General features: G+C 36.9%; 1 protein-coding gene across 10 annotated transcripts in view; it reads right to left on the bottom strand.

Moving 5' to 3' along the window:
• CLASP2 (cytoplasmic linker associated protein 2) overlaps nt 1–14,009 on the bottom strand; it is a 138,284-nt gene that overhangs the window by 13,282 nt on the left and 110,993 nt on the right. For 7 of the 10 annotated variants that reach the window (XM_084281942.1, XM_084281941.1, XM_084281933.1 and 4 more), the window contains 4 exons: nt 10,038–10,201; nt 7,503–7,581; nt 7,312–7,362; nt 2,622–2,765 (listed from right to left, as the gene is read on the bottom strand). In XM_084281942.1, the coding sequence (XP_084138068.1) occupies nt 2,622–2,765; nt 7,312–7,362; nt 7,503–7,581; nt 10,038–10,201 (438 nt within the window). The remainder of the gene's footprint in view (nt 1–2,621; nt 2,766–7,311; nt 7,363–7,502; nt 7,582–10,037; nt 10,202–14,009) is intronic. The other 3 variants (XM_084281940.1, XM_084281939.1, XM_084281938.1) reach the window with 1 other exon arrangement.

Consider the following 14,009-nt stretch of genomic DNA (forward strand, 5'->3'; position numbering starts at 1 on the left):
CTCATCCTAGAGTATGCTTTTATTCATACATATATACAATGAATATATCTGAATCAAGAAAACCACAGATCTTTATTGACAAAGCAAGACAGCACGTTACAGAACACTGGGCTTCCTGTTGGGTTCCCTCTGCTAAAGAAATGTTGACTGCATGACTGACTTTGATGAACATGCACTGGATGGGCTAACAAACATGCCAGCATTGCAACTAAGCTATCACATACAGTGAACGGCTAGAAATTATTAAGTTCTCCAGAACTTTTTAATAGTTTCTGTGCAGTATGAAACTCTGATTAACCAACTATGTTTAGTTGGATTAAGATTAGTTAAGATTAACCAACTATGTCTAGTTTCCATAAAAGTGACTCACCATCAAGGTCTGCCATGCACTGGAGAGAACCAGTGCCTCATGCTACACAGAATGACAGGCAGCTTGTTTAAGCACCGTAATACTTCAAGCAAGTAGTTTAGAAAATTCTTTTAGACATTTATTTCCCTCCTTTTGCTTCCAGAGCAATGAACTGTAGCACTTTTTAATTAAAAGTGGAAAGCCAAGGTATGAGCACACATACCAGTACACATCTTAGTATTAAATTTAATGATGAAAATACTAACATGTTAGATTGCCATAAACTGTCTTGGCGCACTTGTGATTAGCTGTTTTCTTGAACTTTTATTCCCTTCTCCCTCTTCCTTTCAAGTGAGCACCCCAAATACCCTCTACAACCTGTCTTCCTTCAGTGTTCCTCTTTAACTTATTATAGTCTGTCTTTTGTTTTTATATTTATCAAATTGTGTTAAAACAAATCCTGCAGCTGAACAAAGGTTTGGAAGTTACCACTTCCTTTTTTTCTGTCCTGTTACCCATATCTCCACTCCAAAACACTGTGTCTGTTTAAGCTACCAATAAAATAACAGAACAGACAGTCCAGGGTCATATCAGGAAAGAAACTGACACCACCAGGTCTGCCCAGAATGAAGCTCAACCTGAAGTATCAAAATGGAAATAGACTCAGAGAAGGGTTTTACTAAACAATTAGTGAAAAAAGCTTGTTAAGACTATTAGAATTTTTTCCCCTTGTCACCATAAGATCACTCTCATGAGATTTTCAAATCCAGTCACAGATCACATTTTTAGAAGTATGAAATATGGATTAGAAATTTGTTTTTTATTGATCTTAGAAGAACTCTAAGAAGATTCTATTTCTCCTCAGAAGAATTTTAATCTTATAAGAAACTAAAGTGGAAACTTAGAATTTTACCCTCCAGAAAGATCCATGTCACTGAACTAAACTAAGCATACCCAAAATTAACAAAGGAAAAATGATTTTTTTTTTAAATAGTATTTAGCACTGGAAATGTTTTTATGGGAAAAAAAAAAACAACACACAAAAACAGCATTATTTGCACAGAAATACAGGTGGCAAAAAAATCAAAATAAAGCATTCAAAATGTTATGTTATTATAATCTTTAAAAAAAAAAAGTGGATTTCTGTGATTGGATATGTGGCTGTCTTCAAGCCCATTAAGAGAACAAGAGATTTTAAACCATTAGAATAACTTTTTTGACTACCTATTGATAAACTTTTATTTTCAAGACTTATAAAAGGTTTTTGGAAATTAGCAACCTCTAACAAATCTGTTATGGAAAGAAAATATAATTAAGGGGTTCCAGATGATAAAACTCACCAGCAATTCTTTCCACAATTCAGTTACTTACTGGCATAAAAATGCTTATTAGAGATATGAACTATCAGATAAGACAGCTTGCCACGTGTCTCAGTACTAAAACTTTACTGATTTAGAAGATAGTGCTGCTTCAATTCCCTTCCTGCTTTATGGTCTTAGGTATGTCACTAGGACACGGTAACCAGGCAAGAAAAGTCCATAGGATATAATCTGTTACTACTTCCTCAAAGTTATCTTAGAATTGAAAGTTCAAAATAAAACAAACAAACAATCTCCAGTATAAAATGTCTTGTGGTGAAATATTATAAACGTTCAATATATCAAGAAGTGATAAAAGTTTATTTTATTGTTCTCCTGGCATTACTTTGTGAGACAGCTCCCCACTATTTTCTATCAATTGACTCACACAAAACATCCCTCCTAAAGGAAATGAGTTTTGGTCATGTTCCCAGAAATTACCAAAATTCGAGCTAGAAATTACTCTATTCCATCTATGTGCAAATAAAATCACATTTTTTTCCTCTCTAATTGCAGGAACTATTTAGAACTCCTTTCTCAAGACAGCATCATTACATTTTCTCGTGGTTATTCTGTACCCCTGGCACCTGAGTACCCACAAATATTAATTTTTCTTCCCAAGAGAAAGAAAAATTTCTTTTTTATTGGAGAAGGGATTTTTGCACTGGAACTGTAGCATGACAAGAACAATTCTTTGATACCACCTGAAGGTTTTACTTTGGCAATTTCGATTCCTCAGCCCCAACTATTAGCTGTGTTTGCTGACAAGCATATAAAAGTATCTTTTCTCCATGGAACAATTAATTGTTTTTAAAGAAAAAAATCTTTTTTTCTGTTGAGACATGAAAAGTCAACAGCTTCATTGAACATACTTGGAATGGATTCCAATGGTAAGTGCACATTAACAAACATACCTTCCTAACATCTGAACTTTTAGGTTCTGTGGTCCAGGTGATGATTCGGGACACTGCTAACCTAGTTTCACTTGAATTTACAAAGTCTCCTGGATCCATCTGTTGTGCAAGAGTCTCTATATATTTAAGGATTGCAACTTTGACCTGAAAAGAGAAATAGAGTCAGATGGACAATAAAAACTGTGCTCCAAGAACAAGAGTGTATACAGATTAGAATGTACATTCTCTAAAATACTTTTTTCTAATTAACCTAAACATTTTTTCAGTGTTGGTATATAAAAACCTAAACGTTGAATTTACAGATGGGTACAACATTTCAAGAAGGAAGATCTTCCACAGAAATTAAAAACTAATAGAAATCTTAGATTTCATTAGTAGCAGCTAGGAGACAGACAAATCATTGTATATGCAGAAGTTTATGTTTAACAAACAGAAAACCAAAGTACTTGGAACATATAAGAATTTTCAGAATTATTGAGAACTTTTTTCAAGTACCAAAATGATAAGCAGACACTATCTGATGAACTAATAATCAGTTTGTTTTAGAATATGATATAGTTAACACACAGCACCCTTTTATGAAAACCAGAGTTCAGCAGTCAATCTTTAGGGTTAGGGTGTATGATTCTTCTTATTTTTAAAAACGTATGGAATAGAATTTCTACTCAATACTTAGAAGGGGTCACATAACACATTTTTCCTTTTAAGATATCGAGAAGATAGATGTGGGTTTACCAGGAGGATAGAAAAGCTTTTTTATGCTCTCAACTGCCTAAGCATCATTGTCCTACTTCCCCAGTGCAGAATTACAGTTTTAGATATCCCAGACTGCAGCCCCTCCAAAATGACATCACTGCACAACTTTAGTAGAAGGGCTATTATGCCTGTAACTCCCTTAAACATTCTCTCCTCGGTTCCTGCAGCCCCAGAGATAACTGACATGCAACCCATCAAAAAAAGTGGTCAACATTTATTTATGCAACCTACTTAACTTAGCACTAATAATCATCCTGAGCTAGAAATACCTACTAGGATGGAAAAGACCTAATGACCATCATAAGCAGAAAAAAAAAAAAAAGCTCTAGGTTTATTTTTAATTATACGTGCCTTGTACTAAAACTGTTCCAAACAAAGATATTTAGAAATATCCATTGGTCAAAACTTTTACCAAGATACACCGAGTGACACAGATATTACTGATAGCTGATGCATGTAAATTAAAAAAATAATACTTTGTATTCACAGCAGTTGTTAAAACTTGACTTCTCTGAAGTTATGCAACAACCAACAGCTGGAGGTTTTCACATTAGGCAAGTCAATACCAACATATGCAGTATAAAAAAATACCATCTGCTATATTCTTTCTGGGGCTGGAGGAACCAAACACGAAAATCCATATAATGAGGCAATAATATTACAGATCAAAAACACCCTGAAGTAAACCCCGTAACAGCAACAAATCTACTTATGATGCATTTTTGTCACTGCTTCAAACAAGTTAAGTACAGAGTTGAGGTTCAGTACAGAGTTGAGGTTCAGAAATAAAAGACCTGACATAATGCTCTTTAGCAACCCATTTCACTCTTAAAACGAGTATTTGCTGTTAATCTGAAACCACTGTCTAGGTGTTTAACACTGCCTTGACTTTCTTTGTACCCCGTAGGCTGAATTTCCCGTATTTTGCTGGGCTATAACAAACCCTGAGACAGTAAACCTTTTTCCTGTACAGCTCAAAACAGACACACATTTTGTTTAAGAATAGCATTGTAGTAAGTGAGCTGAAATATGAAGGAAGCTACAATTAGCACTATTACTCACCAAAAAAAAAAAAAAAAAAAAAAAAGATAAATGTAATCAAAATGCTTCATAAACGTCTTTCACAGATGAAAAATTCCTACACAAAAATATCCTGTGCAACTCATCTGCATAGATTCACAAAATACTACAAGGATGCTACACAGTCAGTGCCAGAAGGCAAATTGCTATCCTATCCTGTGAAAAAGTTGAGATTCACAAAGTTGCTTCATCAGGATAAGACATAGAAATATTTTATAGAAACTGCTTTACTTAAAGAAGACAAGTCCGTCTCTTACAGTTTTCCTGGGGTGCAAAAGATTCAACTCTGCCTTACTAACATGAAGTGCAATCATGAAAAGCTATTTTCAGATTGCCACATCCCAGATGTCTGTGCTAATCCCTATGTTACTAGATACTCAGGAGCAACTGCCTCTGCCATGATTTCTCTAAATGATTAAAATATCTGCTAAAGATGAAATGTTAAAAGGCTTGATTATCTCTGTGAATGTTTGTTCATTTTAATACCAATTTTTTTAATGGACTTAGAAAAATCTTCTCATTGACTGCAGCAAAAGACTTTCATTCTAGCAAGTCAGCATTTTCAAGGGAAACAAGGGTTCAGAAGTTTGTAATAAGACCTGGCTACAATGCTTAAAACTGTTCCTCACTGTGTGTAAGCCACTCTGTATTCAACCTGAGAAAAATGAAAGTGATGCTTTGAAGTATTTTTCAGGACAACACTCATCCGCAGGAAAGCATATGCTCTGCACCTGCAAAAATAAGCTGAATAGATTATATCCTCTCCAGAAAATTTGACTCCTATGACCATCCATAAATTTAACCAAAACAGATACACACACCTGATACCTCTAAACTGTATTTCAGCAGTTCACCACAACTACATGTAAATTTAATGTGAAGAACTACGATGGGGCACGATACTGTGCTGCATCCTGCACAGATTACATCATTAGCATAATATCTTCTCAGTTTGGTCCTCTTACTGGCTATCATTCCGAATCTACCTCTTGCGGACACTCTTACAGCTTGACTTTTATAATCCAAGGCTTTGCTGTGTGTAAATGTTAACGATGACAATGGCACAGTTTACTCCAAAGGATCACAATTACTACTACCACATGAAAACCATAAAGGAAGTGTCATTTGTAGAAGGGAATCCTTCCATGAAGAGTATTTCTGACCTAACATCCCTTCTTATATCTGACTCTCTCCTTTCTTTGATAGTATTTTTTAGAGAATGCAGGTGTTTTTTTTTTTTTTTTTTTACTGTATCTAGCCCAAAATCACATCCTGAACCAAAATAATCCTTCTTCAGAGAAGGAAAAAAAGCTGAAGATCTCAAGGAATGAAGCAGTCCTTTAGGATTATCAGTTAATCTGTTAAACATTTGGGTGCACTGAGGACAGAATTTAGGTGAAGTATTCAAGAACGTGGATACTCAACAGATAATTTTACAATTTATGTTCAGTAACTTTACTGTCTGGATCCTGAAGCTGTAGTTACCTAAGTAAGATGGAAGTAGGGGGTAAGTACCATTTTTTCAAAAAAATCTTTTTCTCTCTTTTACATACTTCTCAGTTACATACTTTACTGGCCCACAGCTTCACTTTAAATACTCTTGATTTTACTTCAAATCACCACCTGTTCTTCTGTGGAGGTAGCTTTTACTGACATCTTGTTTTCTGAAGTATTTCTCAAATGCTTTTCTGTTGTTTCCAGATTTCTTAATCCTTTCTAGGTTGCACACCTGGAACATTCTTGAATATTCCTGAACTTAGGTCCAACTTAGTCTAGTAGGAGTCTGTTCTCATTCAAATTTACAGTTTAAAATTTGAAATGTTGTAAATATGCCAGCTATTATTCTACTACTAATAATACCAGCTGTTATTCTCCTATATTGAAAAAAAAAAAACAACATCAAATTCACCTATCTGGTGAGGAAAATCAAGTAAAAGAAAATCAAGCCCTATTTGTTCCAAGGATTTATTTAAACAAACTGATTTTTACTACCTCATTTGCTGTCTTCAATAAATGACAGCAGTCCCTTTTTAACACAGCTCTACGAAGCAACAGTGGTCAACGTATCAACTGTCCTCAAAAGCTTAAAAATGTAAGTTTTACTGTATTGTAGACAAAAAAAAAGGCATATTCATGTGACTTTAGGTTCAAAACAATTTGGAAAAAAAATGATATTCTTGTGCAGTATCAAACAGTGTAAAAATATTTCGTGCAGGATAGAGCAGAAAATGCCAGTTATATGCTTGTTATTTCCCCATTTATCTGACTAGTAAGTCTTCAGATTTGATGCACTTATACTAAAATTAACTTTTTGTAACTGTAAATATACTACAAAATTATTATATATTTTCATTTGTTTTGTCAGGTCTACAGGTTAAAGATTTTTATTACATATAAGTGTGTATGTATAAAGCTACACACTGCTTTCAGAAAAGTAAAAGGTACCATAAAGGGAGCTTGTTTTTAATATAACAGCTTATATTATCGTTAAAATTATTTAAATGAATTCAAGACCTATCAGTCTAAACACAGGAAAACTTATATACAAACTAGGAAAAAAAGATTGGGAAATCACAAACATAAAATTATAAAAGACTTAGAGTGAGTATGCATAACCAGCTTGATGTTAGGCAGCCACATTTTTGTTGCTCATTTTTACTATACTGTGGTTTTATTAGAACTCGCAGCAAACACTTCCACAGTAGTATAATGTTTAAAATTGAACATCTGCATGCTTAAAGTTTCTCGCAAAGGTTAGTAGCAGCAAATGAATGCATTCAAGAAAGAAGTATTCAAAAAAACTGTAGGAGTTTGACATAGAGTTAAGAACAAAGACAGTAATTCAGACAAAAACCTTTGAGCTCCAAAAAGAGCGAAGCTGGTCCTGTAGTGCTGGCTTGACTGTCTGAAATTTTACAAAAACAAAATCCACTAATTGAAAACCTTGTTTTTGTTTAAAACAAATCAAACAATCCAAAGGTAAATAATAAGACAATCAAATGTCTATCAAGATTTTGTTTGTTTTGTAAGCCTGAAAATTCTTACCTTCAAACTAGGCGTTTGGGTCTGGTCAACAGTAAATCTCATTAAAATACTGAACTGAAGATCATTTGGAAAAGATTCCCTATAAAATAAATAAAATCAAGTTATATCAGTTACGTGAATTTTTCTTTTAATACCTGTTGAGAGACAAAAGATATGCCCTTGCTCTTCTGAGTCAAAAAAAAAACAAACAAACACACCTTTACTCTTTCTGAAAGAAAAAATTTCTATCAATTTTGTTGATTTTATATCTGACTTCCAGAAACATTTTCCTAAAAAGTAAAGGATGATATTACGAAAGAAATACTGCTTTGAAGCTCTTGTAGTTAGAATATATGTACATGGTCTGTTCTGAAAGTAGTAGGACTCATTTTTTATAAAAAAAAAATTATTCATGAGAATAGAACAATTAGAATTTTTCAAAGTAGCACCCTTCCGCATCTACACACTGCTACCAACGAGTTTTCCAGTTTTCGTACGCCTCCAGGAACGCCTGGACCGGAATGCTGTTTAGGTCCCTCGTCACGGCCTCTTGAAGCGCTTCTACCAATGCGTGATGCTTCCCCTTGAGCGTTGATTTTATTCTCGGGAGTAGAAGAAAGTCTGGCGGGGCCAAGTCGGGGCTGTAGGGGGGCTGAGGCAGCGTTGCCACCTTGTGCTGGGCAAGATACTCCACTACACGGAATGCTGTGTGGCTCGGCGCGTTGTCATGGTGCAGCTGCCAATTGTTGACAATGGCTGGGCAGACATGAGCAATGCGTTTTCGCAGTCTTGTGAGGACTTCCACGTAAAAAACTGCATTAACTGTTTGTCCGGGTGGTACAAACTCTTTGTGGATGACTCCGTGTCGATCAAAAAAGCAAATGAGCATGAACTTTTGCTTGGATTTGCTCATTCGTGCTTTCTTGGGGCGTGGGGAAGCAGGGGTGTGCCATTCTGTGCTCTGCCGCTTACTCTCCAGGTCGTATTCAAACACCCACGTGTCGTCACCGGTCACTACATTGTCCAAAAAGTCGGGCTCCTCATTCACATGATGAAGAAGATCCTGGCAGATTGCTTTCCAGTTGGCCTTTTGCTCCTTTGACAACACTCGCAGCACAAACTTCGCGCACACTTTCCTCATGGCTAAGTTTTCTTTCACCATCTCAAAAACTTGGGTTTGAGGAATGCTCAAGTCATCAGCAATCATTCTGATACTCATCCTGTGATGACGGTTCAGTAAATTTTTCACTTGCTACATGTTTTCGTTGGTCTTGCTGGTCGAAGGGCGTCTGGAGCGGTCGTCGTCTTCCACTCTTTCCCTACCTTCTCGGAACAGCTTGTGCCACTCAAAAACACACGATCTACCCAAGGCAGCATCACCATAGGCCTCCTTAATCATGTCGTGAGTCTCTTTGCCCGTTTTACCAAGCTTTACACAAAATTTGATCACGTATCGCTGCTCCAGTAAATGCTCCATGATTCTCCGTGACGAGGCATTTCAACAGGTGTTCACAGTACAAGCGACCTGCTCTCTTCAACGGCCGACAGCCAACTGCCGATTTTTCCCAGCGTTCCCAATATCCCCCTCCACTGATCCTGCGTGCGCAGACTGCCTCTCGTCTGCCCGTTCGCCCAGGAAAAAGCCAGTCCTACTACTTTCAGAACAGACCATGTAAGGCAAGTAATAAGGGATGATCCTGTAGAATTCTGATTCCAAATGGATGCAATTCCAACAATCCCAAAACTATAACGCACGAGTACTGTTAACATTTACACAACACTCCTCCTGTATGCTTCTGCGAACCATCCTCCCCTTCTATCTGCCTCTGCTCTCCAACATTCCTCACTCTGGTATTACCTTCTAGGCCTCTGCTGCAGCAGCAAAAAAGATAATACTTTCTCTCTCTATTCAATGCCCACCATAACCTTTGTCAGATTGCACAGGAAATCTGCCATATGAATAGGTTCAGCAGAGGTTCAGACTGTCCCATTCTTCAGAGAATAAAGGATGAGAAGTAGCTTCCAGATCTTTGCCAATTCTAGTTAAAAATGAAACTTAAATTTGGGAATAAAGCTGGACTAGGATAGGCTGCTTGATGGCCCCCAGAATCACTTCAGAATGCTTTGAACATTAGAAAATTTTGGGGAAAGCGAAGGGAGGACATGGCAATAATGGATTTGCTAAATCCTTAAATGCCTGAATACTGCAAAAATATTTTAGTATCAAAATAAAAAAATAATAATGCAAAAGCTATCAGTGCATAACTAAACAAGCAAGACAATAAACATACACGATGCACATTTTGGAATCAGACAAGTAGTATCATGTTAATTACTGAGCATTAAAGGATCAAATCCTTTGAGTTAATACACATTTAGGAAACCAAAACACTTTAGCAGCAACATTTACTGAGGTTTCATGATCTGTTGTTAGCTCCGTATATTTCCAAGAATGACACAGAATGTACATGCATGTACATACAGACAAACCACGTTGGGAATAGCCTGAGGCGGGTTCCTCCCCCTGCTTTTTTTTTCCCCTTCTGAACTCATTACCTTGTGACATCAAGTGCCTTCTGAACTTTTGCTTGTACAGACCCAAGCAAATCAGCACCCATTTTCTTCAATAGCTGTGTTAGCAGTACAAATAGCCAGTCCTGCAGATCTTCTTTATGGACCTGGATGAAATCCACCAGTGTCTCCAAAAACATACTGAACACCTACAAGGTAGAAGAAGAAGGAAAGAGGGTAGGATGGGGCAAAAGAGGAAAAGACAGACATATGCTGACCTTACAAACAAAGAAGCAGCAGTAACGGAATCAGAGGCAGAGAAAGGCAGTGCTTTGCAGCCAAGCAGGAAAAAAAAATCTGTTTTGCTTTTTAATTGGATACAAAAGTACATTGGAAACATTAGCCGACTTCTGTGGAAGTTTGACAATTAGGTATTCCATGCAGTATTGTCAAGAAAAGAAATGCTTACTGTGATGGCTGGCGCAACCTCATTTTTTTCAGTAAAACTTCTCTTTTTTTTTTTTTTTAACCTTCAAGTTTTATCATTAAGTGGATACTCCTCAAAGACTACAAAAACACTTTCCGTCTAAAACCAAAAAAGCTGCTATAGTGTTTTAACAGAATCTTCATTGTAAATATCTGCATTGCTAAATACTGCAAGATCATGAAAGCTGTCCAATTCCTTTACATAAAACATTTGTGAAACAGAACAAAAATCTCTTGCTACTGTGGATATCCAAACACAAAACTGTTCACCAGAGTTGGGAAAAAAGCCACAACAGATTTTGGATTGACAGGTGTTTAAATACTACAGTCTTCCAGAAACATCATATGTTGTATTCTTTCCAACAAACAATACTGAAAATACAGTATTCAGTTTAAAAAAAAAAAAAAGAAAAGAAAAAAAAAGATATGTATTAACGTCTGTAGCAGTTTCATCAATGAGATGATGATGAAGAGCTTTTTAAGAGTGAAGTGGTGAAGAAATAATAGACAACTTTGTTTCAAAAGCCTTTTTAGTATCTCTCACTAATTTCATGTTCGTTTGTTTGTTTTTTTGCCCTAGATTTATGGTGAGATCAGGATGTGTATTGCTCTATACCACTGTAGTCCATGACTCCCACTTCTCTGACACAAAAACCAGGTGTTTGGGCTGGAAATGGTGTCTTTGCAACTGACTTACGCTCTTGCTCCAGCAAATAGCTGGGCACAGAAGCAAAGCTACTGTTATGATACAAAGAAGGCTGGAGACATATCGCCTCGAGTATATTTGACATGGATTCAAGACTGGAAATAGCTGCTGCAGAGGAAGGACTGGAACACCACATCCTCCTGCAGCTTATCTGGCTTGTGGTATGGCCATGTTCTGCTGCTGTTCATAAAAGTAGACGATCCCCAACTGTGATTGCAGCTCACATGGCTGCAGACACCACAACACTGACTGGGTATAGAGGGGACGAAACATGCTGCTGCATGCCTTCATCACTGAGGGAATTAGATCTAACTTCCAATGTAAGTAACTTCCAGAGTAAGTAAACTCACCTAAATTGGAAAATCAAAATCAATAGAGTTATCCTAGAAAGTGCCTCAAAATTTACATTAGAAGAGTAATAAATAAACGATCCTGAGAGAATCTGAAAAGATCAGAGAAAATCTATAGACACCTTAAAAGCTGTAAAAATGTATTAGAAACAAAACAATACAAACCCTATCCAATATAGAGCCCATCATGATTGGTCTTTGGCTGAACTGAAACTATATACCACTTTGTGGACAAACAAGCAGCAGGTACAATTATAAGAGCAAGGTAAAACCAAAGCAAAGAGTACCTTCTGTATTTTGTTATGACTGTCTTTCGATTTAACAGTCCTAAAATTTTGGGAAAACATACAGAATTCAGGGAAACAAAAAGATCTGGTAGCATAAAGATTACCCTGGAAGTCTCCCAATTTTATTTAAATTATTTAGCTTAGCAGAACTTAGAAATTGTACCTGTATCTTAAAGTTTGCATACTGCAATGCACACACCAATTTCATTGAAATGTGTAAGCTGAACAAACCTGTTACAACATCCTATTTGATGGTGTAATGTAGACTCCCTATGATACTTTAAACAAGTAAAGTGGTTTCAAGTGAAATCATTAGGTAGTGAATTATGAATCACTACGGCAAAGGTACCCTAAAGATCTTGTGCTGATGTTTTTGGTGGTAAAAATACTCATAACTGATGACTCAATTTTCTTTTCAAATTTCATTTGATGTTAGGTTTACTACAATGATTGCCAGCAGAAAAGTGAAATGAAGCAAATCATTGTGCTGTATAAAAACACCACACCAACCTGAATCATGGCTTTTTATCTCAGCAAAAGCATGAAGAATACAAAATGCCGTAAGAGCATTTAAGGTGACAGATGAATGTGGAGTGAAAAATGGAACTCAACCACCTATACTCTGAACAATGTATGTAGGTACTATGATTTTTGCAGTTTTCATTTTTTATGATGCAACTTAAAACTTAAATCAAGCATCTAAAGCTCAAGCTCTTAATAAATAATTTGATAGTGGAATAAACAGATATGAAAATAATTGTAACTATCTACTATTAAAGAGAATTATTTCAGATGTGCCAACCACCACAACAATATAAAGCAGGAATGCATAACCAAACCATGTCAGTTAATTAGTAGATAAAGCACATCTCAAAACTTTACCACACAGTTTACATAATTGTATATAGCATTTTATGATTGCAAAAGGCTTGACACTGCATGAACTCTTTGGGAAAGAAAAATAGAGAAAAAGGGTTAATTGCACATTCATGCAAATAAGGTTAGGCTTCCAACAAATACTGAACCAACTTACTCTCTAAAGAGAGTTCCAACACAGGGGACAGCATGCAAAACAAAACAAAACAACAGAACAAAAACAAAAAAAGGGAAAAAGATAAAAACACACAAATTAGTGGCCATCAATACAAAGTTCCTGTATGGAATATAAAACAAAACAAAACAAGGTATTTCAAAGCTTTTATAACAAATTTAGTAATTTTTTTGGGATATTGGAACTATTTTATAAGTACTTGGTATGTCCTTCAAATCATTTTCCCATTCTCTCTCACAAATTACATGACTTTTTCCAAGCAATTCCCTACGTCTACCTATCATGTTAAAAGAAACCTTTAAAAAGAAACAAAAGCAAAAAAGAAATCAAAAACAAACACAAACAAAAACCACAGACATGATGAAAGAATACTTTCTATGGACAACTGACGAAAAGATTTTAAAGGATTCTAAAATTGAATTTGTGCAGCAATGTGTGTGTTGGCTGCTCATGGCTTGGACTGGCGTACGCTTCGTTGGGTTAAAAACTGGCTGGATAGCTGGGCCCAAAGAGTTGTGGTGAATGGAGTTAAACCCAGCTGGAGGCCGGTCACCAGTGGCATCCCCCAGGGCTCAGTACTGGGGCCAGTTCTCTTTAATCTTTACCGATGATCTGGATGAGCGGATCGAGTGCACCCTCAGTAAGTTTGCAGATGACACCAAGTTAAGTGCGTGTGTTGATCTGCTCGAGGGCAGGAAGGCTCTGCAGGAGGATCTGGATAGGCTGCACCGATGGGCTGAGGCCAACTGTATGAAGTTCAACAAGGCCAAGTGTCAGGTCCTGCACACCTTGGGCCCAATAACCCCAAGCAGAGCTACAGGCTGGGATGAGTGGTTGGAAAGCTGCCTGGCAGAGAAGGACCTGGGAGTATTGGTTGATAGTTGGCTGAATATGAGCCAGCAGTGTGCTCAGGTGGCCAAGAAGGCCAACAGCAACCTGGCTTGTATAAGAAGCAGTGTGGCCAGCAGTGCTTGGGAAGTGATTGTCCCCCTGTACTCGGCTCTGGTGAGGCCGCACCTCCAGTACTGTGTTCAGTTTTGGCGAGTACTGTGTTCAGTTTTGGGCTCCTCACTACAAGAAGGACATGGAAGTGCTTGAGTGAGTCCAGAGAAAGGCAACAAAGCTGCCCAGGGATCT

This window comes from Netta rufina, assembly GCF_964035555.1.
Source record: "Netta rufina genome assembly, chromosome: 2".
Taxonomy (NCBI): domain Eukaryota; kingdom Metazoa; phylum Chordata; class Aves; order Anseriformes; family Anatidae; genus Netta; species Netta rufina.